General features: G+C 29.8%; 3 protein-coding genes across 10 annotated transcripts; 2 read left to right on the top strand and 1 right to left on the bottom strand.

Moving 5' to 3' along the window:
- LOC8267123 (probable inactive receptor kinase At5g58300) lies at nucleotides 1-4,451 on the top strand. 2 transcript variants are annotated; one of them, XM_048369600.1, is made up of 3 exons: nucleotides 1-511; nucleotides 1,991-3,335; nucleotides 3,479-4,451. In XM_048369600.1, the coding sequence occupies exons 2-3, from the start codon at nucleotides 2,057-2,059 to the stop codon at nucleotides 4,099-4,101; spliced, it is 1,902 nt and encodes a 633-aa protein (XP_048225557.1). In that variant the 5' UTR covers nucleotides 1-511; nucleotides 1,991-2,056; the 3' UTR covers nucleotides 4,102-4,451. The 2 variants fall into 2 exon arrangements, with proteins under 2 accessions (XP_048225557.1, XP_002528709.1); XM_002528663.4 differs by lacking the exon at nucleotides 1-511 and adding an exon at nucleotides 538-1,844.
- Nucleotides 4,452-4,657: 206 nt separating this feature from the next.
- LOC8267122 (COP1-interactive protein 1) lies at nucleotides 4,658-10,607 on the bottom strand. 7 transcript variants are annotated; one of them, XM_048369601.1, is made up of 16 exons: nucleotides 10,373-10,602; nucleotides 9,857-10,194; nucleotides 9,034-9,078; nucleotides 8,869-8,931; nucleotides 8,707-8,769; nucleotides 8,511-8,573; nucleotides 8,275-8,337; nucleotides 8,006-8,068; nucleotides 7,774-7,836; nucleotides 7,575-7,637; nucleotides 7,285-7,347; nucleotides 6,593-6,655; nucleotides 6,082-6,141; nucleotides 5,748-5,888; nucleotides 5,481-5,576; nucleotides 4,658-5,281 (listed from the first exon to the last, which is right to left on the bottom strand). In XM_048369601.1, the coding sequence occupies exons 2-16, from the start codon at nucleotides 10,094-10,096 to the stop codon at nucleotides 4,889-4,891; spliced, it is 1,542 nt and encodes a 513-aa protein (XP_048225558.1). In that variant the 5' UTR covers nucleotides 10,097-10,194; nucleotides 10,373-10,602; the 3' UTR covers nucleotides 4,658-4,888. The 7 variants fall into 7 exon arrangements, with proteins under 7 accessions (XP_048225558.1, XP_048225559.1, XP_048225560.1 ...); XM_048369602.1 differs by having other exon boundaries at nucleotides 10,377-10,601; XM_048369603.1 differs by having other exon boundaries at nucleotides 10,311-10,382.
- Nucleotides 10,608-16,297: 5,690 nt separating this feature from the next.
- LOC8267121 (ubiquitin-conjugating enzyme E2 28) lies at nucleotides 16,298-19,185 on the top strand. Its single transcript, XM_048369669.1, has 5 exons — nucleotides 16,298-16,473; nucleotides 16,571-16,659; nucleotides 17,346-17,473; nucleotides 17,611-17,715; nucleotides 18,769-19,185. The coding sequence occupies exons 2-5, from the start codon at nucleotides 16,590-16,592 to the stop codon at nucleotides 18,910-18,912; spliced, it is 447 nt and encodes a 148-aa protein (XP_048225626.1). The 5' UTR covers nucleotides 16,298-16,473; nucleotides 16,571-16,589; the 3' UTR covers nucleotides 18,913-19,185.
- The last annotated feature ends 7,490 nt before the right edge of the window (nucleotides 19,186-26,675 follow it).

The raw sequence follows: 26,675 nt of genomic DNA, 5'->3' as shown, positions 1-26,675 counted from the left end.
TCTCTGCTGACTGATCTCATGAACTAACCGAAACTTAAAAACTGCACTCGAGTCCTTTTTTACTCTTCATGTACCACTGAACTCTAAACCGAGAACAAGAACCAGAACATATATAACAAAGAATATAAATATAGACAAATACAGTCAATCAAACCCATATCGAGATCTGCGTGTACCCACTGCGTTTGCTTGACGGAGAAGATTCAACTTCTTTAGTACGGTCGAACGTTAGAAATAGAAACTCTCTTATTTTTTTCTCTTGGAATCTTGAACAGCTGCAACTACAACAACTACAGAATCAACTACTTTACTCTTTATTAGTCTTTTTTTTTTTCTTTCCTTTTTTCTGCTTCTTGGGTTCTTTTCTTTTGTGTGCGTGTTCTTGAAGAAATGCCCTCTCTTCTCGTCCTTAAATTTAATCTTCTTTTACTCTTTTCTTGCTCGTTTTTAACTATAGCTTCCAGTTCAGGTCACTTCCCTCTCTAATGGGTATGTCCTGATTGACTTAAAGGTACCAGCTTTCAACTCATTCTTTATATAATATTTTTGCGTGTTAGTACTGGTGCGAGGTAATTGCAAGATTCATTAATGTGGATTATTTTTTGCGTTTCTTTGTGTTTTTATAGTTTCTTGAATTCCAATTCTTTCTGTCGAGGAAGTTTCAGGGAAATGAGAGGCTGGAAAGTTTTGTATTATTGGTTATAACTTATAAGCTTTGCTTAATTTAGCGTATACTATAGTAAAACAATTTGTCTTGTGTTGCATTTTGATTTTTAATTTTAAGTGGATGAAATTGCTTTTGGAAGTGTTTACAGGTAAGGGATTTTGGCCCAATACCTTAGATACTGTAGTTAAAAAGAAAAAAAACTCAGTTCATGTGGAGTTAGTAGTGTTCTGTTTAGAATTAGGAATGAGTTTTGTGATATAAAAGAATGTGAAGATATTGTGAAAATTAAGCACAAGTTTGTGCTTGCATTAGAAAAAATGTCCAAGCCACTGTTTTCCAAACTGAAGTTTGTTGTTTTTAATCTCAACAGTTACCTTTCCTAATATTATTGAATTTCCTTTTAAAGTTCGTAAGGAAAAGAAAATTCATCACATGTGGAGGTTATCAACTATCTTTACGCAATCGAAAGGAAAGATTAGAAAAGCTAGAAGGGATTTGTCATTACTTGCTTTAGTAAATTTTCTTTGCCTTTATTAATTTAACACAAAAAAGCATGTCCTTTTGCTGTTTATATTCCTTCTTGTGTATCCTGAAGATAAGATTGATTAATTTCAGTACTGTTTAGGGATACCAAATAGGAATAGTGAGGCGTGGAAGCAAAAATATTGCTCTAGCAATGTCAATTTTGTATGTGAAGATTAAAGGAAAACGCTGCTTCAGTAAGATCAAATTAATACCATATTGCTATAAGTTATTGAAATAAAGACTGTTATTTGCCACTCACCCCCCAAAGAAAAAGAAAAAATGAAGACCTAAATATGAGGCAATTCTTTACTTAATGATAGGAAGAATTGGAAAATTGAGACTGATGGATTTTATGATTTACTGTGCAAAGTTCACTTTGAAGAGTTGCAGTTATTTGTCGTTCTTCCTTTCTGTCTTTCATAGGGCAGGGAGCAGATACTTGTTGATCTTTGATAGGAGTTAGTACATTTGAGAAGGTTTTAGGAGTTATTAATTTCTTTGGTTGATAACCGGGAGCTTTGGATGCTTAATTAAAAATTATCGATGATTAGCCAGTGTCTAGAACTTAATCCTGTCATTTTTGATACTGGAAAGCAAGAATTTTTTTCAACGTGAAAGAAGTGGTTTTAGATTTAGCATTTTGTTGATAGAGGTATTGTTATTTGCTCAAGTAGTTATGTGTGTGTTTCTGAACCTTTTCATGTCATGCCTGTGATTAGTTAAAATGGCTGACAAATAGGACGATTATCAAAACTAATATTTTAGAACCTTTTTATTTTTATTTTGTTAATTTGCCAGGAAAAGGAGAGAGGTTGCTGAAATTAGGCACTGCAATCACTCCAAGACATTTCACCAACATACTCTATGAAGATACTGTCGTTTCTTCTGGCATTAATCTTTCCTTTACTTCTGTATTATCCTCCTCAAACCATTGCTAACCTATATTCTGACAAACAAGCCCTTCTTAACTTTGTTGCTGCGGTTCCTCATAGCCAGAAACTTAATTGGAGTTCTACTACTTCAGTATGCACTTCTTGGATTGGTATCACTTGCAATGGCTCCCATGTACTTGCTGTTCGCCTTCCGGGTGTTGGACTATATGGTCACATTCCAGCCAATACACTTGGGAAGTTGGATGGCCTCATGACCCTCAGTCTTCGCTCCAACCGCCTTAATGGAGATCTTCCATCAGACATGCTCTCTCTTCCTTCCCTTCAATATGTATTCCTTCAACATAATAACTTTTCAGGAACTATTCCTTCATCACTTTCTCCTCAGCTCAACTCACTTGACCTCTCCTTCAACTTCTTTTCAGGCAATATTCCTGCCACAATACAGAACTTGACAAATCTTACTAGTTTGAACCTCCAAAACAACTTGCTCACTGGATTCATCCCTGAGTTCAATTCCTCAGGGCTCCAGCAATTAAATTTGAGCTACAATCACTTGAACGGTTCAATTCCACCTGCCCTCCAAAAGTTCCCTACCTCTTCCTTTGAGGGCAACAGTATGTTATGTGGACCACCACTAAATCAGTGTTCAATATTTACACCCACCCCTTCTCCAGCTCCTGCTTTCTTGCCACCCTCTTCACTCAACCCTCAAAAACCAAAACCAAAAGTTGGTTCCAAGAAGAAACTAGGAACGGGGTCTATTGTTGCCATTGCAATTGGAGGCTCTGTGGTGCCATTAGTTTTGCTTCTGATGACAGTGATATGTTGTTTGAAGACAAAAGATAATCATAATGGTGCAGTGAAAGGAAAGGGTGGAAGGAATGAGAAGCCTAAGGAAGACTTTGGGAGTGGAGTGCAAGACGCTGAGAAAAACAAGTTAGTGTTTTTTGATGGTAGTTCTTACAGTTTTGATCTCGAAGATTTATTGAGAGCTTCAGCTGAAGTTCTAGGGAAAGGAAGTTATGGAACAACCTATAAGGCAATCTTGGAGGAGGGAACAATAGTAGTTGTCAAGAGATTAAAAGATGTGGTGGCAGGGAAAAAAGAGTTTGAGCAGCAAATGGAGGCTGTGGGAAGAGTTGCCCAGCACCCAAATGTCGTTCCTCTCCGTGCTTATTACTACTCCAAGGATGAGAAACTCCTGGTTTATGACTATGTATCAGCTGGAAGCTTTTTCACATTATTGCATGGTATGCTAATTCAGTCATCTTGTTTCTATTATTTTCATTTCATAAGCTGTTCTTCTCTTACTAGCTTAGGTAGTTACTGGACACAAATAGGTTTTGTTTCCTGTTATAAATAGGTTTCTCTTTACATTGTGAAATGACTGCAGGAAGTGGTGCTTTTGGCCAAAATCCCTTAGACTGGGAATCAAGAGTAAAGATTTGCCTTGAAACAGCAAGAGGGATTGCCCATATTCATTCTGCTGCTGGAGGGAGATTCATTCATGCGAATATTAAGTCCTCCAATGTACTCATCACTCAAGACCTCTGTGGCAGTGTTTCAGATTTTGGTTTAACTCCTATAATGAGTTACCCAGCAGTGCCATCTAGAACTGCAGGCTACCGAGCTCCTGAGGTGATCGAAACTCGAAAACCTACTCAAAAATCTGATGTCTACAGTTTTGGGGTTCTCCTCCTTGAGATGCTGACAGGAAAAGCACCAGTACAATCTACGGGGCAAGATGATGTGGTTGATCTTCCAAGGTGGGTACAGTCTGTTGTTCGAGAGGAATGGACTGCTGAGGTGTTTGATCTAGAGCTATTGAAATACCAGAATATTGAAGAAGAGATGGTGCAGATGCTACAAATAGCAATGGCCTGTGTGGCAAGGGTGCCTGATATGAGACCTACTATGGATGAAGTGGTTAGGATGATTGAAGAAATACGAGTGCCTGATTCCTTGAACCACCCATCATCAGAAGAGTACAAAGGATCAAATACTCAAACCCCATAATCAATTTGTTTGTGAAGAGTACAGAATCTTCTACTTAGAGTTCTGTTTGATGCCAGTTGACGAACAAAGACTTATCATCTAGACCACTCCTGGTTAGGCTGCTAGCAGGCGTCCACAGCAATTTCCACATGTAACTACTTCACAGTGGCGAACAAGTTCATCAGAAAGATGCAGTCAGTTTGGCATTTTCGCTTTTTAATTTCGCTTTTTAATTCTGACTACCACTTCTTCCTTCGTAGCAAATACTGTAACAAAATTCTGCAAAATATTATCGTTTGCTGATTGCACCTTTAGTATTTTATGAATCTCCAGCAAATGCAACAGTGCTCTCATCTCACATGATGTTCGTATGCTGAATGGTCTGGTCAGCAAGAAAATCCCTGTTATCTTCCATATCATCATACCTAATATTAAATTTTTTACTTGCCAACCATTCGCAAGTTAAAATCAATTATTAGTTCCTTTTGCAGGTTGTCTTTGAAAATTTAGCGTCAGTGTCTTTTGATCAAAAGTTTCCACTGCAACTCATCGGTTCCGATGTAACCAAGAAAAAAGATTGTTTCAACTGCAACTGCAGAATATAGCATGTATCATTAAACCGCACTGTCATGGTCCCTAATATCAATTAATACAGAACCTCTGCTGGTTTTTCCTCAAGTCACTTAAATATTCTGTATAAGAAAAACAATGTAATGGCCCAAATAGACACCTTTAATCTCTACAAGGGAAGTAATTTGATTGCTGGAAAATAATAATTGAAAACAAAAATAGCTGTGCCCTTGCTGAGCTAAGACCTTGAACTTAATGTGTCTTTGTCAACCAAATCAGCACCACTGACATATTTAGCTACAAACGATATTAACCGGAAAGGAGCTCCAATCAAAGGAGCGTCTGAAATCGGCACAGCTTCCGTCTTATCACTCTCAACAGCTTGCAGTTCCAAGTCCCGGAGCTCATTATCATCCAAAGGAATTTGCACGATTTCTCCAGAGTCAGCTTCTGCAGCATATGGAAGTGCAGCCGCATGTTCAACTTCCAAGGACTCCAACTTATGAACAACTACGGACATGTTTTCATCAGATTGAGGTATGGAATCAGCTATATAGGTAATTTCAGCATTTCCTGAAGAAGCTGTAGCGGTTGTACTTTGTTGATCAAGCTTAATATACAACTCGTTAACCTGACAAACAATGAAGTTGGATAACAAACATCAAATAAAAGACAAAATTAGCCTCTTATACATGCGTGAGCAAGCACATGCTTTTTAAAAAAAAGCCCTCATTGTGCATTCTTCAAAGAGCTCTCATAAGATGTTGGGCATTAGTATATAGAACTAAAAAGCATAACCATAGGATAGCGAGAAAAGGGAAGCTTAATACTTTCTCAACAAGCTCTGCATTTTCTGTGATCAATTTGTCAACCAGTGCACAAGCTGCTTCAATCTGGGACTCCAAGTCCTCGCCTTCGAGAGCATGCTACATCCCATAAATGTCCTTATCACTTTATGGTTCGATCATAATTTCACAAATCTCAACTCTAATAATAAACTTCTGACTTTTATAAGATAATGATGTGCCACAATTCCTTTCCAAACCAAAATGGATAGATACGTTAACCATGTTGACAATGTGGTTATTTGAACAAACCTTTTTCTGTTCACAGGATGTGCTAGCAGAGGAAATGTTTGTCTCAAGGTTCTGAACCTGTAACTGTAGATCAGATATGTTTTCCATCAGTTGCTGATTTTCTTTTAAGAGGCTATTCCTGGATTCTTCCAACTCCACCACCTGCCAGGCTTTGGTTTTATTTCCATATCAGAACAAAAACAAAGTTCTACTACAGAATGATTGATTCCTATACATTTAACTGATAACGTATTGCACTCCAAGTTAATAACCTATTACTGATACTGAGAACACCACAGAATTCAATAAGCAGTTTGAATTGAAGTAATCCACTAATAACAAAGGTGCTGCATACCTGCATCCGTAGCCTTGTGACATCAACATTCATTCTAGCAATTGTTTCTTTGGTTGTATTCTGTAGAACAACAGATATAGGAAAAAGGAACGCTTTTACTTTTCATTCAGCTACATATGTATGAAAACTGTGAACCCAAATAATTACTGCAAAAAACGAACATGTTGCCATGGAACGAATGACTTCTTTCCCTTGGAGATTCCCTATCGTCTTGACCAAATGTGCATATGCTGTGCAATGCCCCCATATTTTAAAAAGGAAAAAAGAAAGAAGAGAATAATGCACTTCTATCTGTAGAGAAGACGTTGATGTACCTATCTAACATTTACCACAAAGCTACACTAATCATCAGCATGCATCAAGGAATTTAAAAGAAAATGATTAATGTTTTTTGAATTGTTTATTAAAATATTACATTACTTACACAGCATCTACACATAAGTTCAATAATTAGCCAAATAAATTTTTGGAAATGGAAAGAAATACCAATGCACAAAGATAAGGTGGTTACCTCTGCTAGAGTCCAAGAATCTTTTTCGCTTTCTAGTTGTTTGATTTTCTCCTCCAAGCTTGCCTGTGGAACATTCAGAAATTATGACCTTGCAGATCTAGACAATGTTGCACATCAATCCTCATGCAAATACAATAAATATCAGGACAGGGAAAAAAATGATAAACGAGAAGACATATACAGCATTCTGCAATTAAACATAACCATTGATAAAAAATACTTTAGCTTAAAATTATGCCAGTCACTAAAGAATAAAAATCTACTGCCTTAATTTCATTATCAGACTTCTTTTCAATTACAGTTTGGTCATTGTAGAACTGCAAGGATTATGGCAAATGACATCACAAGTTTTGAACATAAATTGTTAGATATACATGTTTTCTCATATCTATTTATAGTTGTTAATTAATCTTGTGGCTTAAGTGCTAGGAACAAATTCCAGCTGATTTTCTTTTTATTTCCAAAGATATAAGCTCCATATGCTAGTATATTGAAAATTGTTGCATTGATGACCAAAAGGCAAATGAAGTAGAAGTTCAGTTATGAATTTGTGCAAATCAATCTTTAGCAACGAACCTGAAACTATCCAAAGTTCTGTTATCAAGAGTGCAATTTATATGCATAATGTAAATCAAGGGAAGAACTTCCTGTTCTCGGATCAGCTAAATAGTTCATGAACCACATAACATTACCTCTTTTAAACCCAAAGAAGCATTCTCATTCAATGAGAGCTGAAGTTTCTCCTCCAAGCCAGCCTGCATTTAATATGACTTCAAGTTACCGATGAATCTTACAAGCTGCATAAGGCCTCAAAATATCCAAAATTTCAAGTGCTAAGAAGCCCAGTCGCAGGAAATGACACATAGACAATGTTTTCCAAATTGTTGCAAAGCAGGCAATGCCAAAGGGAAACACAGCCAGAGACTAAGTGTTGAAAAGAAGGAAAAACAGTTTTAGATAAACCTATTACCAATCAATTTACCTTTGTTTGAAGAAACAGCTCATTTTCACTCTGTAATTGTGCAATTTTCTTCTTTAGACCAGCCTGCAATATATCCTGTTAGGCCAGCCTGGAAAAAGCAAATACAACATATACAAATGCAACATAGAAAGTATAAACAGTACATAAAGTTCATGCAAAATTCAATTTTCTGTTCCAATGAATAGCTAATTTGGCTAACCTCTTTTTGTAGCTCTAAATCCTTTTCATATTTCAACTTTTGGATATCTTCTTTCAAATTAGCCTGTGAGACACTCAAAGGTTACTTTATCTTCTCAGCCACATTCCACAAGAACTGGAAATTCCAGAACATGATTAAAAGAGAAACAAGGAAAAAGAATTCTTTTGTAACCCAAACAGATACTTGAGAATATCTTCCAGAAAATCACAAATTTGGAATGAATTTCCACTACCTCTTTCTGTAAAGCAGAATCTTTTGCACTTCTTAATTCCTTGATTGTCTTTTCTAATTTAACCTGTAAAAACATAATGAAAGCAGAGATAGGAAACCCATGACATAACTGAAAGGAAAAAGCAGAACTTGTCTGCAAAAATACAAATTTCATGACGTTCTTTCTTTCATTCCCACCACTTGACTATATTGGTCTTACCCGTTTTTGTCCAAACAAAAACTTAAGAACATTTTTCCTGACCATTCACAATTACAATAAATTTATACTACCTCTTTCTGTAAAGCTGAATCATTTGTATTTCTTAATTCCTTGATTGTCTCTTCTAATGTGGCCTGCAAAAAGACAGTGATAGTAATTGAAAAGAAGAGAAGAAGTTGTCTGCTCAAATAAAAAGTTCAAGGCATATATTCCCCACCACCTCATTATATTGGTATTACCCCTTTTTCTTCAAACCAAAACTTAAGAATATTATACCTGTTTCACAGTCAGAATGAACTTATATTACCTCTTTCTGTAAAGCTGAATCATTTGCATTTTGTAGTTCCTTGACTGTTTCTTCTAACATAACCTGTGAAAATTCAGGGAAAGCAAAGATAGGAAATCTGATAACATAATTGAAATGAAAAGGTTTTTCTGTCCAAACAAAAAGTTCATGACATTTTTTTCCTTTCTTTTTAACTATTCAAATCTATAGGTATTACCTGTTTTCGTCTCTGAATATCATTTTCCTCCTGTAATTCTTTGATGCTCTTTCTTAAGATTGCCTATAAGAAAAATTACTTAAGTTACATTATGCTGCAAACAAAAAGAAGAAATAGGTCATTCACCATATCCATCCCCATTTTAGATTAAATTTGTAATACCTCTTTCTGTATGTGTAAATCATTTTCATTCTGTAATCGTTTTATTGTCTCTTCAAATATTGCCTATAAAAATAAAGCATTGTTCCATGCTCAAAAAAGTTTTGTAAACATAACCAAAGAGACAATGAGAAGAAACAAAGATGGAAATTCAACCAAATGAGTTACCTCTCTTTGAAACCACTGTTGTTTCTCAGCTTCCACTGAAATGGACTGTGAAAAAGAATTTCAAAGGGGGTGGACTGTTTATCAATCTTGATATACAGCACTAAAACAATAGAAAAAGGTAAAGAATTTGGAAATGTTTAGAAGTAAAAAAATTTAATCAATCAAATTGTCACTTTAATATCAAAGAGATAGAAGCTGCATAGCAAATAGGAAATCAGAAGACAAAAGTGTACAAATATTGAGAATTTGAAGCGTTCATAGAAGGCTCATTTCTAGAAAGTTTCAGGGAATGCATCATTTGTTGCTATCGCTTGATCTCACAGGTTTCAACAACTAATCAAACTGTGTTTGATTTCTTCTTATATGCCTTAAAATGATAAACTGGAGGTATAATAACCTTACTAGAGAACTGAAATGCATCAAATAACCAGCTATATTATAATAATAGATAGATATCCCCATAATCCAAAAGGCACAACCCTATACACTACACGAGAGGGAAATCATTTGCCAGACAAAATGACAGTCACAGAGATCAAGCTAAAGCTCCTTTCTTATGAAAACAGATAGAAGGGCCGTCTACATTTTATCAACAAAATAGCAAGAGAAGCACATAATTACATTATTTTCTGTTCTTTGATTGCATTTCGAGATGTGAAACTGTGATGCATATTAATGAACGTGTTGAGCTTACAGGCATTAATACAACACTAAAAGTTAACTAGAAACAAAAATGCGGTATTTCTTTTCCATTAAAAAGTACAAAAACAAACAAACGAGACAAAATAAAAGTAATCATTAAATAAACATCCAACAAACTCACAATTTCAGTTCCAGTATTCTGATGCCTATCAAAACCATCCACATTAGCAGCATTTTGCACATCACCATTTTGAATCTCGGCGAGGTCAGTAACTTGGTTATTTCCATTACTACTCGCACCATTCTGATGATCCACGCCGCCAACAAAAACGGCATCATCTTCTGTCGTTTTGCTCTGCTTGTTTTTATTCTTCTTCTTGTTGTTTCTCTTCTTCTTATTATTGTTATTACTATCCTCCATTCTTACTCCTAAATCCCTAAAAACCTCAAAATCTCTCAATTGAACTTAAAACCAGATCCAATTAAATTAGTCTCGCTACTGTATCCAAGCTTTGTCACCTGCAAACAAATTAACAATTTTAAAAACGGAGTTGGCAATGCATTTGAGATCTAATCAATATAACGAGATTCAATCAACAAAAAATAATAATCACAAAGTATCAATTAACCCTAACCGTAACGGCTTTGAAATTCAGCTAATAAATAATGCATTAATCTAACAAATCTGATTACGTACTTACGCTATTGATTTGGTTCAAAGCGAAACGTTTTGTGTACAGACAAATATGATATCTTTGGCAGCGGGCCTTTTCTTATTACATTTTTTTTTTCTTTAATTATTTTAAATCGATGCTTGAACAGGCGCAGAAAAAGTCTTTAAAACGCAGCGTATTATTTCGTCATCGTTTCTCGTAAATTTTCTTCAGATGTTACCGTGCAATTATATTAGGCAAATTCCCCTGACTTTTACTTATTAATCAGTCTGACCTATTCACAACCTATAAACACCTTTTCTCTGCACCCATCTTGTGCCAAGAAAATGCGAGCTTATGTGGCAGAATAGACTGATAGGGCATTCTACATCAATGCCATTTCACAATTATTATATTATTTTAAAACTTATTTTAAACTTTATCTTTTTATTGAAAAGATATTAGCTTTTCATTGATAAAATTTTTTAAAAGTATATTAAGCTTGTTTAGGCCAGTCTGCAGCTTCTTTAGACTATTATTAGTGCACGTTATTTTTAAACTAAGTTTAAGAATAATAAAAGGAGTTTATCAATAAATATTTGGGTCATAATTATTTTTCTAACCAAAATTATAAGAATTACAAAAGTAATTTATATATTTTTTACTAGTATTTATATATTTTATCAAGAATTATGAAAATTCTAACCATAAACTGTATTTTATATAAATAATTGAAAGATTTGTTTCCGTTTTCAACCTACATTTATTATAAATATTTGGACTTCATTAGGCTCAGGGACTTTAAATGAGCAAGATGGTGTTCATTTTGGAATATACGAGAGATTTTTAAGCTTAAGTTTTTCATTTAATAAGCCAAGTGAATCAGAAAATGTGGAAGCTGGAATCAATCTAGTATGAGCCTAGCAGGGGATATTCTTTTACGGCATTTTCAATATATTTTATATAATAAGTTATTGTATAAAATAAAATTTGGATAGATTTTTTATTTCTTAAAAATAAAATTAAAGGTTGATTTAATCTTTTATATTTAGTAAATTTTATTTTTTATTTTAATATTAAAAAATATGTTATAAATTTCAGTCTATATGAGCAACGGTTTTGAGTGTGCATCTAAGTGTTTCTAATAACTACGGCACTGTATGACTTTTCAACCTAATTGAGAAAATATTAACTAGTCACAGAGACTGCTGCAGAAAATAGGAGTCGTGATCACTATTCGAATAATTCTCCGTGACACTTTTACTAATTGAGTATCGTTTTTAGATTCCATAAGAAAGCTTCACTAAATCTAGAGATATACATACCAATTTTTCTTATTTGTGTATCTCTATTTTTTATTTTTATTACTTAATAAACTATTTTTTATAAATACAGCATAATAAATTTATACATCAAGCACTACAGCATGTGAGGTCCACATAGGTTTAGCCTATTTTAATTAAGTTCAATTTCTATTTATGTTGTAAGCCTAAGTTAACTATTTAGTTATATCAAAGGAAATCCATCTAGTCTAAGCCCAGTTACGAATTATGTTTTAATTACTAAGTTCTTAGTCTAAGTGGACTATATCTTAAATGTCAAGGGCTGATTTATTGATTCTATTATAAATGAGTTGATTAATTAACTAAGCATGGCAAAATCCGCTAAGTCTAATTGGATTTTAATTTAAGTCTAAACTTACCAATATGTTAACCTAATGGACTACAAATTTTTTGCCAAAGTCCAAGTTTTAAAGCCTAAGTTTAGATGTCCAATTTGATTAGTAGTAATATAGTTAGTTATTTGCCATTTATCCATCAGAATAAAGCAGAAAAAATAAAATAAGATAAAAAAAAAGAGGGTAAAACTAGCTATTACAATTCTTCCTACAACTAGTAAACTTAAGAAAAATGACTAAGCTAAGTCAAAATTGGCCAAAAATCAACATAGCTTAAAAATCCGAGAATTAGGCAATTTAGGACGAACAACTTATTGATGACATCACAGGGCCGATTCGGCTCTAAGCTCCCGCTCTAGGCCGATTTCATTATCTTTGGCACTCTAACCCTAAAAACTCTAATGTACATGCATAAAGCATGTGAACACATGATTAATATTTGTTCATTACATGGAGTAACACAAAAAATAATTAAACTTTAAGGAAAATAGACACAAAATAAATTTATAGTAAGTAAAATTTTACAATATGGCAAATTCTCAAAATGTTAAACTAATCATGCAATCTTAATTACCTCATGTCAGTATTCACAAACATTACCTAAGAATTATAATCTAGCATGTTTATATATATACATGATTGTTAGATTTAAAATCCAAGAATAAAAAATTATCTATTTCAAAATTTAAGAAATATGCATATTGTCAGCACCCTTTTTCCGGATTCAGATGTCAAGAAAAAAAATGAAAAATCCAATCATGAAAGTTATTATCTTCTCGGGTCTCGAGAAATAAGGGATAGGTAAATCCGAGGCTAGGATCAAGATTAATCCAGTTGAAATTATCTGTTTGAAATCAGTTTGAACCTCATTATTAGAAAAAATTAAATTTGAGAGTTAAAACGGTAATATTTAAAAATCAGAGATTAAACTGCAATTTTTAAAATTTTTAAAGCCAATCAGCTCTTCATAGAACTAATTGAATTTTGGCAATCCGATGTCATTTTTTCGGAAGATTTTACATCCAGATACACATTCTAGAAGATTTTCCTGATGATAATATCACTTATCGATAATTATTTAAATTTTAAATAATAAATTAGATTTTTTTATCGACATTTTAAAAAAAATTATCGCTTTCTCTAGGGTTTCTTTTGAAACCTTACCTCCATAAATAGAAAAAGGTGTTTAGGATTTCAAGGAGGAATTAAGAATTAAAAATCAGCTATGAGTTAAATTGATATAGAAGAGACAGTGAGAAAGAAAAAACAGAGGAAAAAAAACACTATTAATCAAAGCCATTATTAGAGAGTCTAAGCCATTGAAGAAAGAGTTGTTTTAGAAAATAAGCCACTTAAGGAAGAGCATTTTTGGAAACTATTTTTTTCAATCGACAAAAGTTTTCTCAAAGTTAGATCCAACTCTGGATTCCTACCCCATTTTCAATTCAACTGCATCCTCATCGTCATAGACTCACAGATCCAACATCCACAGTGACAACATGAGAGTTCCTTCCACCATACATTCATATTTATTATAAAAATTTGTTCTTTCATTCATTCTCTTGCTTTTTATTTATTTATTTGTTCTTAAAAATATAATTAAGGTTTTGATCTTTACTAAATATGATTAAGTTAGGTTCTTTACTAATGTGCATGTTAATAGGGTTTTAAATCTGATAATAAGAACTTAGGGTCTTTTCTGAGATTTGATGTTTGCTAATTAGGGTTTAAACTTGATTATAAATATGTTATAGGGTTGATATTTATATCTATTTAATACCGTGACTAAGTAATTGAATCAAATAAAACATGATTCTCTTGATATCATAAAGAATGTGCATTCTCATAATAAGTAGTCTATTAGATCTAAAGGCTCGAATCCAAAGAGCATAACATATAATTGGGTTAGATTATATGGGCCTTATACATAATCGGTTAGTAAATTAGATCAATAACTCAAATTTGGGCTGGGTAAATTAAAATAAACTAGACTTAAGTGTATTATATGTGATGTTTTGGCATACATATGTATAAATTGCTTGCATTTATAGGAAATAATTTATTAAATAATAAAATTAAAAACTAATATACATAAATAAGAAAGTTGGCGTCTGAATCCATCTATGGACTCTGTGGTGTAAGCTTCCTTATGGAATATAAGAAATGTCACTCATTAGTAAAAATATCCCAGTGATTATCCAAGTGGCGAATTTCATCTTGGCACTAGTCTCAATGACTAGTTAGCGTGTCTCCGATTAGATTGAAAAGCCTTACAGTGTCATAGTCGCTAAAGACACTTGGGTCCGCGGTTGAAACCGCCGCCCACAGATATCATAGAAACATGTAAATTATACAAGAAACTATTTCTAAGCATATTTGGCATGAAAAATAATCATTAGAAAGAAAATACATCAACCTTAACATATTTCTAATAAAGCAATAAAAAAAAGACACAAAGAATTGAAAAGAGAGATGATGATGGATGTTTTGAAACCTTTAAGTTGCCATCGTATTGTGCATCTCCTCGAGTCTTAGGTAATGAGGCAGAGGATGAATTGAAATTAGAGTAGTAATCCATAGTGTATAAAGGTTTTTGTGTTTCATTTTTTAGAGTATATATATTGCTGAAAATTTATTGTTGTTCTACTGAAAATTGTCGACCCTCTAAGCCTAGAGTTTCCTTTTCTAGTTATAGTAAAAGGTTAAAGAAACTCTAGAGACTTGGATATACTTTCTATTTAATTATCGATAATTTCAAGAATTAAAGATAAAAATGACTTTATCAAAATTTTTTCCTGATTGATAAATATTGATTTTTTTTAATAATTTGGATAATTCTGATAAATACCCATTTAATCACAATAATAATAAAAATTATATAATTATCGAAAAAGATCTCTAATAGAAAGTCGATTTTAAAGTTATAGACATTTAAAATCAGAAATACATTGAGAACGACTGTAAAAATCGAGTTTTGAGCCAACGGGCGATGCACAGAGCTAACCAATCAACCAACCGGCACTGTGTTGAGCTAATTGGATCTAAATGTTAGTAGACTTGTGAAAATTTACAATTTAGTCATCGAACTTGGCCATTTTACTAATTTGGACCCTAAAACAAAATTTCTTAATTAATTTAGCCTAATTTAATTTCCAAACACAATATTTAGTTTAATTGATTATAGCACCGGCTGAGATTTTGATCCTCCCAAACTCTGAAAGTCTTGGGAGAAACAACTACTTTCACCATTGGATTTTTCGTACTTCTTTCGATATCTAGATTCAGAAAACAAATGCTAATAGTCTTTTTTTATAAATTATTTTAATTTATTTTTATATTAAAAATATATATACTTATTAAAAATAGTAAAATATAAAATTTCATTCAACTTAAATAAAATTTGTTATTTTTTATATTAAACCCATATATTTCATTTATAAAAGTTTTTATTACAAAAACACGTATTATTATTATTATTATGATATATGAAAATATTTTTTCTAATATGTATAGTTAATTATAATACATAAGATCTATTTGAGGTGCAGATTTTTAATTTTTATATTAAATTATCATTAATAAATTACTTTACTAATTAAATAATAAATTTAATTTAAAGATAATATTTAATTATATTTTAAATAGTATATTAATTAATAAATTTATTTCATAATCATACAATCACTCTTAATTCAAAAGTGGCATATTAATTATATAATAAATAATTAAAATAAAATTTTTGATATAAACATTCTTTCCACACTAATACTTATTTTTAACAAAAAATTGATATATAATTGTATTATTATTAATAATTAATATATTGACTAGTTTTTTTAATTAAAAATTAATTCTAGTCAAATAGTATTTTAATTGTATTTTAAATATTATATAATTAATGAACTAATTTTTTAAATATAGGACAATTTTTAACTTAGAATGACTTATTAACAATATTTATCCTATTAGTTTAATATAACTTTGATAAATCAAGTAATTAAAATAATTTTTATAGGTGTTTCAATAGTAAGTCGTTATAATATTAGATATTTAATTAAAGAGAAAATACTTAAATTATTATTATATTTGAAATTATCGATAAAAGATTATAATTTTAAAAAAAATTATCAAAATAATAAGTTAAATTAAAATGAGCCAAGTTACCAGCATAAAATAGCGGGTAAAATGATTAGGGAATAGAATGAATAGTGAAACAGATAAGCCTCGATTTACAAAAAGAAATTAAAAAAATTAAAAAGAAATGAGACTTTGACTATATAAGCAAAACCAATGGGCAAAAGCGAAACTCTCTTGCCTCCGCGACTTGGTTTTGTGTGCAAGGGGAAAAATAAAATTGAAAAAAAAAAAATCAAATCAGGGAGTGGGGAATCAGCGGTTCTCAGCCACCATCGCTATTTCCATCCGATCGCCGTTTCCCCCTTCCCAGACCTAATTTTCTGTCTTCAGGTGCTTTTTCTCTTTCAATCTTTTTCAATTTCTAGGGTTGTTTTAGTATGGTTGACGTCATTCTTAATCTGTGTGTTGTGGCTTCTCTTTCTTTCAGGTCCTAGGTTGAAGCAATCATGGCTTCTAAGCGTATCTTGAAGGAACTGAAGGATTTGCAGAAAGATCCGCCTACTTCTTGCAGTGCAGGTTTATTTCATTCTAAGATATAGCTGTTAGTGTTTTATTTCCAGTGTTACGATTGATTTAGCCCATCCGTAATCTTCTAAAACCATTATTCGCCGTCTTGCACAATCATCTCACGTGGGCCTGATTGTATTGGTAGAGATTATATTAATTCATTTTTTGATTTGACCCATAGTGCTAAAAGAAGGAATTAGATGCTAACGGCTACCATCCTAATCAATCTGTCAGTATTCCTCGTGATCTAAATGCTTTTATGCCTGAAAGATTGATATTGACAATTAGCATATTTTTATTCTCGAAATTTTTATAAGTAATTACATATTTTTTGTTAAGTATTTTTTCTGAGATTTTCTTGAATTACTATTAACATATTTTCATTTATCCATCACATATTAAATTAATGTGTGGCTAAAGGTTTCAAATCTTTTAAACATGTGCTCTGTGCAGTATCACTTCTAAGTGTTTAGAAAATTAGAAAACTACAGATAATCAAGTTGATTTATTAACTTTATGGAAAAAGTAGTTATTTTCATGTTTGACTGGTTTGCATGGAATCCAATGGTAACCTCGTGAAATTATCCCTTACATATAATTTTTGGTCCTTCTGAGGACAATCCACCCAGAAGGACCTCTGACCTCTGGATTATCCTAATTACAGTTCACTGACCTCTGGATTGGTTTATCAATAGGTCCTGTAGCGGAAGACATGTTCCACTGGCAAGCAACGATCATGGGACCGTCCGATAGCCCATATGCAGGAGGTGTTTTTCTAGTGACTATCCATTTCCCACCTGATTATCCTTTCAAGCCTCCAAAGGTAACTTTTGTAAATGAGATATATGTCTAGTTGTTTGGCTAAGTGGGATTGGTTGGTGGATTAGGGTCTTTTGCGATTGGATATGAGAAGTCCTGGCTATCTATATAATTCTCTGAGATAATTTTAATTGTTTTCAGGTTGCATTTAGGACTAAGGTCTTTCACCCGAACATAAACAGCAATGGAAGCATTTGTCTTGATATCCTCAAAGAACAATGGAGCCCTGCTCTTACCATTTCTAAGGTTTGACTTAGATCTATGTGACTATATTGGTAATTGAATAACTTTGTAGCTAGCATCAGTATTATGACGAATGTAATCTCAAATAACTCATTGAAACTCTCTAACAGTAGTTTAAAAGTGTTGGATAAATCGAGGTGCTATTGAATTCTTATGTGATTGTGAATTCCTTTTTAAATTGAAAGGGCAGTTCTACTGCGTTGTAATACAGCCTGCGATGATGTATGGTAGTGAGTATTGGGTAATTAAGGAGCAACATTTTCTAAGATGAGTGTGTTGAAGCAATGAGGATGCTAAGATGGGTGTGTGGGCATGCAGGAGTGGAAAAAGTCCGTCATAAGCTATTGGGAAAACAGTCGGGCGGCTCCCATTGAGGGGAAGTTGAGAGAATATCCTCAGATGGTTTAGACTTGTGAGTCAGACCTACTAATGCTCCGGTTAAAAAGGTCTACTATATTAAGGTCAGTGGAGTGATGCAAGGAAGGGGTATGCCTAAACTACATGGAGAAAGTTGATCCAAGCTGATCTAATGGCTTTACATTTTTCTGAAGATGTATACCGAAATCGTATGGAGTGGAAAAAGAGAATCTATTAGCTGGCCTTAATTAACCCGCAATTTGAGCTTACTTGAGTTTTTTTAAGTTGCCAAACATAGTGAGTGTCATTGGGTTTGGGTTTCATTGTTTATGCTACTATTTTCAAGTTCACTTATTTTGTGTTGGACTTCGCTTTTGCCTTTGCCTTTGCCTTTGACTTTTTTTATCACTGAGACCATGGAACATAAAAATGCTGACTGTTCTAAAAATGGATTGCATTAGCTGGAATCGCTATTATCCTGGTGTTCTAATAGCTTTTAAAATATATATGCCATCTATGTAAGATGCTGAAAATGAACCTCGGCTGCATGTCTCACCTGAAAAAGGAGAAGAATAAAGAGGATATCTGCTGACATTTAAATGGATTCAAAATTTTATAGAACTATGTAGTGTTTTCTTTTAAATATCGTAGAGTTATATTGCTATTGCTAATGTTGACAGGTGTTGTATGCTTAATCAGGTACTGCTCTCCATTTGCTCTTTGCTGACTGATCCAAATCCTGATGACCCTCTTGTACCAGAGATAGCACATATGTACAAGACGGATAGAGCCAAGTATGAAGCAACTGCTCGCAGCTGGACACAGAAGTATGCTATGGGGTGATCCTTGTGGGGTTACCTGTTTGTATAAATGGGGTGTGTTTATTGTGGAATGTGTTAAAAACTGCTTTTACCTTTTGTACTTGGTGTGAGAGGTTGGGTAGGGAAAGGGGTTAGTCCAATCTGGTGGTTATTTACTGGAAACTATATTTTGGAATTGCCAGATTGGCTAGGAAATAACTGTATGGTCAGGATGCTTTTGATCTAGACAATGCTGTTTGAAGCTCTTATTTGAATCAAACATAAGTAGAACACCCTTGTCGTTGCCCTTATTCAATACGTTTCTTCTACTCTGGCTTAGTCATTGATTGATCTGAAAATTATTGCACATATGGGTCGTTATAGTTTGTGTTGGAGATATATATCATGTGTGCCTTTTTTGGTTCTTCAGCCTTTCTGAGTGTTAATATGGTTGATGGCATAGCACCAGTCTGGACGCTGTATGAGAGCACTTCCGAAGAAGGGTCTGTTTCAGCTCCAGCGTTTTACGCACGAATGGTTCTAATTTTCAATTGTCGCTGAGACGCGTTTATTAGGACTTTAGAGTTGAAAAACTACTTTTGAATTTTGACCCAAGTCAGACATGATTGTTTTACTCATCTTTCCTTCAATTATGGTCCAATTCCTATGGATTCCTTTGTTTGGACTTTTGTGATGATGGAGCAAGCAGTAGGTCGGTGAGATGAGACCACGTTGCACCGTGACAGAGGTACCTTCTGTTAAGCAAAACATGAAATGAGACCGCATTGCCTGAATGACTAAATTACCATCTTTGATTTTCCGACATGAGTTAGGGCTGCCTGATTGTGTAAAGCTATTGCCATTAGGAATCGTAAGGGATAAGGTGCTCGCTTATTTAAAATAATTCGAATTCAAGCTCAAATAAAATGCATATATTTAAATCTTTTTGAAATTTATTTAAAAAGTTATTTTTGTTACTTAAATTCATCTCAGATTTAAATAGAAATATATAAATATCATCTGAATTTGATTAAATTTTATTTAATATATATATATGATTATTAAATAAATTATAAAAATATTTAAATAAATAGTAGCTATTTTACCTGATAAATATCTATTTATATAAATATTCAAATAATTAAATAGGTGTCTATTTATGAATCCGTTTATACTAATTAAATTCTAAAATATATTAACACAAATTAATGAAAAATATATATTATAAAATCTAAACTATATGGCTTTAATAAGATTTTATAATTTTGATTTTTTACTTTTTATTTCATATACATAATATATATATATATATATATATATATATATATATATATATGTATATATTATTTAAACGGGTATCGAATACTAAATTCGGATATCCCATATTCATATTCGTTCAAATAACCGATTTGGATAACGGATTTCGAAGGTTTAAATTGGAACCTAATATAGATATTAAAATTGAATTATAAATCTCTCTGAATCCGTTTATAATTATCTGTATTTGTCCTATTAGATTTCGATCAAGTCAGATATCTGAAAATACCCACCCGACTGTCATCCCTAATTGCGATAGCTGGTAGTAATAACTGATAACTGGTTAATAGTTATATTTGGTAAATTTATTTATAATTGGTATTGTTCATATGTTTAATGACGAATATAGATATTAATTAATTATATTTTTCTATGGAAGTGTCATATTTATTATTGCTTATAAAAAATCTTTATATTAATATCTATAACACCTATTATTAGTATGTGAAAACCATCATTTTAAAATTAGTTTTATATAACATCAATTTATTATTATAGATATCTTAAAGTTACTACTTTTTTTGTTTGCATTTAAAGAATTTCTATGACAAAAAATGAAGAGAATTAAGATAAAGAGGAGATGTGATTTTCTAAAAACAAAATGGATAATCTATATATATATATGAAAGCAAGATTGTAATTTGCTTTCTCTCCCTTTGTAAGAATCTTTTTATGTTTTTTAAGTTATTTATTTAAATTGTGGCGAGTTTGAGAATTTATATGAGAAAAAAACTATTAAAAATAATAAATGTATGAGTATTAAAGAAGTGCATTAACTATTCTAGAAAGATATATGTTAATTATTATTAAAAATATTATAATTATATAATTAACCATTAAATTACTTTAAATTATTTTTCTTATCCTATCATCATAAGAATTATTCTAAAATTTTTAATCCAATTATTAGAATTATAAATTTAATCTACTTTGTAAAAAATCTCTATAATTTCTTTCTTATTTATTTAATTACTTTGAAGTCTTTTCCTTACTTTCCTTCATAAGAATTATATTAAGAATTTTAATATTTTTCTAATTTAATTTTTATATATTTTTATTCGATTTCGTAAAAAATCTAATTTCATATTTTAATACAATAATTTGTATATATATCTAAATAATTTATGATTAATGAACCACTACATCCATTTTAATGTCTAATTTACATAAATATTTTATGGCTAAATATATAAATGGTATATTGAACTTGTTATGTTTTTGCAATTGGCCATTCAAACTCAATTTTAATTCAATTGGACTTCTCAACTTTACAGGTTATTATTTTTAATTCCTCTACTAACGTTATTAATAAAAAATTAATATTTTTACTAAAGACGCTACTTATAATAGGCAAAATATATAATAAACTATTGAATTTGTCTTATTTCGTAATTGCCCCTCCAAACTCAACTTTGATTTCATTGCGCATATGAACTTCATGAGTTGTTAAATCATTCACAGATGGAAGTTATGCACTTTGGATTAACCTCTTATGAAAAGTGTGTTCTATTAATTATAATATATTATTTATTGTACATTAAAATTATTTTATTAATTTATTAAATAAAATAAAAATTTCCAAAGGACTCAAATAAACTGTTATAATTCTTCAATTTTTTTGTCATAAAGTTCAGGCTATGCCCACACCAATAACTATAGCAATGAATATTTAACAGGTATCAAAAAAATAAGTTTTATTTTAGAACTAAAACTCATTTTTTTATTTTTTTATTTTATTTACTTATTTTATATTTTAAATATATTATTATTTTATTCAAACTTACGCATTTTTTAGATGAGGTAAAATACACGCCCTTAATATATGTGATTGAAGGATTTAAAAATAACAATCAATAAAGTTGAAAGGTCTAATTGAATAAAAGTTGAGTTCGGGATACCAACTGCAAAAATGAGACAAGTTTCAGGGGGCCGTTTATGTATTTAGTTCTTTTATACTTTAAATATATTATTATTTTATTCAAACTTATACGTTATTAGATGACGTAAAATATACGTGCATAATGTCTGTGATTGAAGGGTTTAAACTAATAACCCGTAAAATTAAGAAGTCTAGTTGAATTAAATTGGGATCGTGGGACCAATTATAAAAATAAGACAAGTTCAAAATTTCATTTTTATATTTAGCCATATTTTATTCGTATGAAATGATTCCGCCCAAAGAACGGATACCAGACTATTTTATTGTTGTAATCAATTTATTAATGACTATTTTTTATTCATATATTCTACTTTCATCTTCAAATATAATTGAAGTCCAAATGAGTAAGAAAGTTCTAAAAAATTTATTTCTAAAATTGTGTTACAAAATTTATAATTTTCAAATAATGAAACTTTCAATTTGTAAAATAATTCATAATTATTTACTTATTTCAATTAAAAATTTAATATTTTTCATATTTTAAGAAGTTTAATTTCATATTTTTATATAAATTTATATTTACATTTAAATAATTTATTTTTAATAATACTTTAGATATTCATATTAATTTGAGTTTATATAAAACATTTATTTATATAAAATGACTTCTGTCCAAAAGAGGAATACTAAAGTAATTTAGTAATTATATCTAAATTAATAGAATTGTTCATCAAAAGGTACTGTTCGGAGTTAATATGATTTTAAAAACTCTGAAAGGTATTAGGGAACACTGTGTGCTTCTTTGGCTGTGATGGTCAACTGAGGTCGGATATCATGTTAGGCAGCAGGCATGCCTAATTTCATGTGTTTGATTAATTAGATCCTAATTTCTGTCCGAGTATTAAAAGTATTTTGTCTTGGACAAAAAAGGATGGTTGGAAGAATAGTTTGAAAGTGATGAATGATTTTTGTGTTTTTTTTGACCTAAGTCAAATGTCGGTTCATTGTTTCATACTGCGCCTTCCTACTACGCAATTGTTTGCTTGTTTGGTGAAGTGGAAATTGAACAAAAATTCAAAATTGAACCAGCCACCTTAATAACGCAAATTATAAGATGGATTCCGGTTCATATGGCTTTATAGATCTAGTAGTTCATTTGGCACTATTTTATTTGTAAGAAATTTGTATCAACATCTGACACGTGTGATAAATATTGACGCGCGTCAGACGCTGACGTAATTTAAAAAAAATTATATTTATTGATTTTTTATTAAATGTTCATTAATTTATATTCATTAAAAATATATTGAATGTTCATTATTTAAATGTAAAATATTCATTGTTTATTAATTTAATTTTGTTGAAAAGATATGTACTACAATATAAATATATGTAGTATAATTTTAGTTTAATGTTTTTTTTTTTGTTTACCAAATGTGTAATAACAATTTATGTTATATTTATATTATATATGTTCATTTGAATAAATTAGTGGTATGATTTTCATTAATAATGAATATCTATTGACAAACTAATGAATATTATGCATATAAATGATGATTGTTAATATCTCATAATTTTTTTTTTCAATATGCATTACAAAAATAATAAATTTTTTTATAAATAATTAATATTTTTATTTAAGAATATTGATGAACATTATATATCCAGACAATGAACATTGATGAATAATATATCAAACAAAATGAACATGAACATTAACCACAATAAATATTAAGTTCATTGATAATGAATATTTCAATACAAAGAAAATTAATTATTATAGAACATTACATCTAATGTACAATATACATATAGAAAATGAATATTTTAGTACATGTAAATGAACAAAAAATATTAGTATCTATATAGTATAATAAAAGCCTTTTGACATATATTACTATATTCTGATATATATGATATTTAATTTTATCATGCGTACTTATTATAACACGTAAAATTCAAGTTTATCCATAATTTTTAATATAATACTAATTTTTGTAAATTTATATTATTATAATTAAAAAATAATAAAAAAGTAGAAATAAAAACTCATGCGTTATACACTTTAGAAGTATAATGCACCATACATCTTAGAAAAAAAATACACCATACGTGTATTATGGACTCCGGTCCATGTAGATTCATGAACTGGAATCCGCGTTATAACAATTGAGATTTGTATGTAAATTATAATATTGATCCCCTGTCCACATAGTTTTATGAACCTAAAAGTCCATCCAGGATCGTTTTATTTGTACAAAAATTTGTGTTTTAAGTTTTATATCTGCGTCAGACACTGACGCGCATCAGATGCTAACATAATTTTTTAAGAAATAATTTATACCCATTATTAGTTAATTTAATTTTGTTGAAAACGTTAAATATTCATTATTTATTAACTTAATTTAGTTGAAAAGATATGTATACCACGATGTAAATATTTGTAGTATAACTTTAGTATGAGTTTTTTTTTATTTACCAATTATGTAAGAATGATTTATGTTATGTCTATATTATATATGTTCATTTGAATGAATTAGTGGGTATAATTTTCATCACTGATGAATATCCATTGATAAACTAATGAATATTATACCTATAAATGATGAATGTCTATATCAATCATAAGATATTTTCAATATTGTATCAGAAAAATAATAAAAACTTTCATAAATAGTCAATATTTTTATTTGAGAATATTAATAAATATTATATATACAAAAAATGAATATTGCAGTACTAGATAATGAACATTAATATCATTACTGATGAATAATACATTAAACGAAATGAACATAAATATTAACCGTAATGAATATTAAGTTCATAGATAATGAATATTTAAATACAAAAAATTAATTATTATAGGATATTACATCTAATGGATATTATATATATAGAAAATGAATATTTTAGTTCATGAAATAAACAAAAAAACATTAATATGTATCTAGACTAATAAAAATATTTTGACATGTGTTACTATATTTAAATACATATGATTTTTAATTTTGACACGTGTATTTATTATTGACACGTAAAATTTAATTTTATATATAATTTTATATTTTTTATATTAATTTATTTATAATTTTTATTTTTTGATAAAATCTTAAAATATAGAAAAACTAATAAAGATGTTAAAAATATTTAATTTATTATTATTTTTAAATATTTTAATTAATTATAAAATATTAAAAATCTATTTAATTTTATATATAAATTTAATTTATATTATTATTTATAATCAAAATAATTACGACAATACATCAAAGTGTAAACGACTAGCTTTAATAAATATATAAAAAAATGTATTAAAATATTATTTTTAATAAGTAATATTAATTCTAGAAAATAATTAAAAAAATAGAAATTTTACGTGCTTAAAATAAATACACATATCAAAATAAAAATCTTTCAAATAATGAAAGTAAAATAGTTATAATAGTCGTGTAACACATAAATAAATGATTAGCTCTTAATATATAAAAAATTTATTTAATATAATTAATTCTTATAAATTTATTTTATTATAATTTTAAAAAATAAAATAAAATAATTTAAAAAAAAATGAAAAAACGTGAACAAAAGTTGTTGCATTGTATAATTTGAAAAGAATGGAAGAGTTGTTATACTCTCTGATTCTCTGCATTCACACACATATGTTGCTTATTAGACTCCAGTAGATGTAGAATTATGGACGGCGGTGCATGTTATAACCATTGCCGCGCTAAGGCCAGGGTCAATCCTTGTCGTCTCGATATGGACTCTGGTTTTCTTGCTTCTTTAATCAGTGTTTGCGTCCCTTTGAATCAAACTCTGACTAAATCAAAACTAATCATTTATCCACCCTTATTATTTTGATTAAAATAATAGTAGAATATGTGTTTATATACAAAATTAATAAAACTTTTATTATTTTCATTTGTCACATTTAATTTAAAATATTTATAAGTTTCTTTCTTAATAAGATTTTAGACAATTTTATTATTGTATTTGTGAAAGTATTTATTAATGTTTACAAGTATAATTAATTTGATATTGTCTAATATTAGGGATGATTATTTAGTTAAAAGAATAATCCATTATTTATAATTTTTAAAATATGATTAAAATAATTGCTTGATTAATTTTTTTTATTTGATATATTAATTATATAGTAAATATAAAAATATCAGTCATTATATATGTGTCGACTATATATACATATATAAAAAGAAAATATTATATTTCCTTTATATATTAAAAAAATTATGTATTGATCTATATATAATTACTATATTAAAGATATAATTACTATATCATTTCTTCATATTAGAAATTTATTATATAATTCAATTTGTTAGTTAAATATAATATTAAAAATATAATTAAAATACTATTTTTAAAATTAAAATTATTATTAATTAAAAATTAATTTATTAATTAATAATTATATAAATTAAAATTAAAATTAAATATCTTATAATATTTATATATAAAAAGTAGATATATATATCATCAATATTATATATCAGGTCAAGTGTGAATTTACCAAACAATATTCTCTTAACTGGTATTTTCTTTATTAGTAAGAAATGGATCATGAATTATTGCACATCTTAACT

The sequence above is a fragment of the Ricinus communis genome, chromosome 10 (genome assembly GCF_019578655.1).
Source record: "Ricinus communis isolate WT05 ecotype wild-type chromosome 10, ASM1957865v1, whole genome shotgun sequence".
In the NCBI taxonomy this organism is placed as follows: Eukaryota; Viridiplantae; Streptophyta; class Magnoliopsida; order Malpighiales; family Euphorbiaceae; genus Ricinus; species Ricinus communis.
Note: the sequence above shows the minus strand (reverse complement) of the source record. Positions and strands in the feature narration are given on the sequence as shown.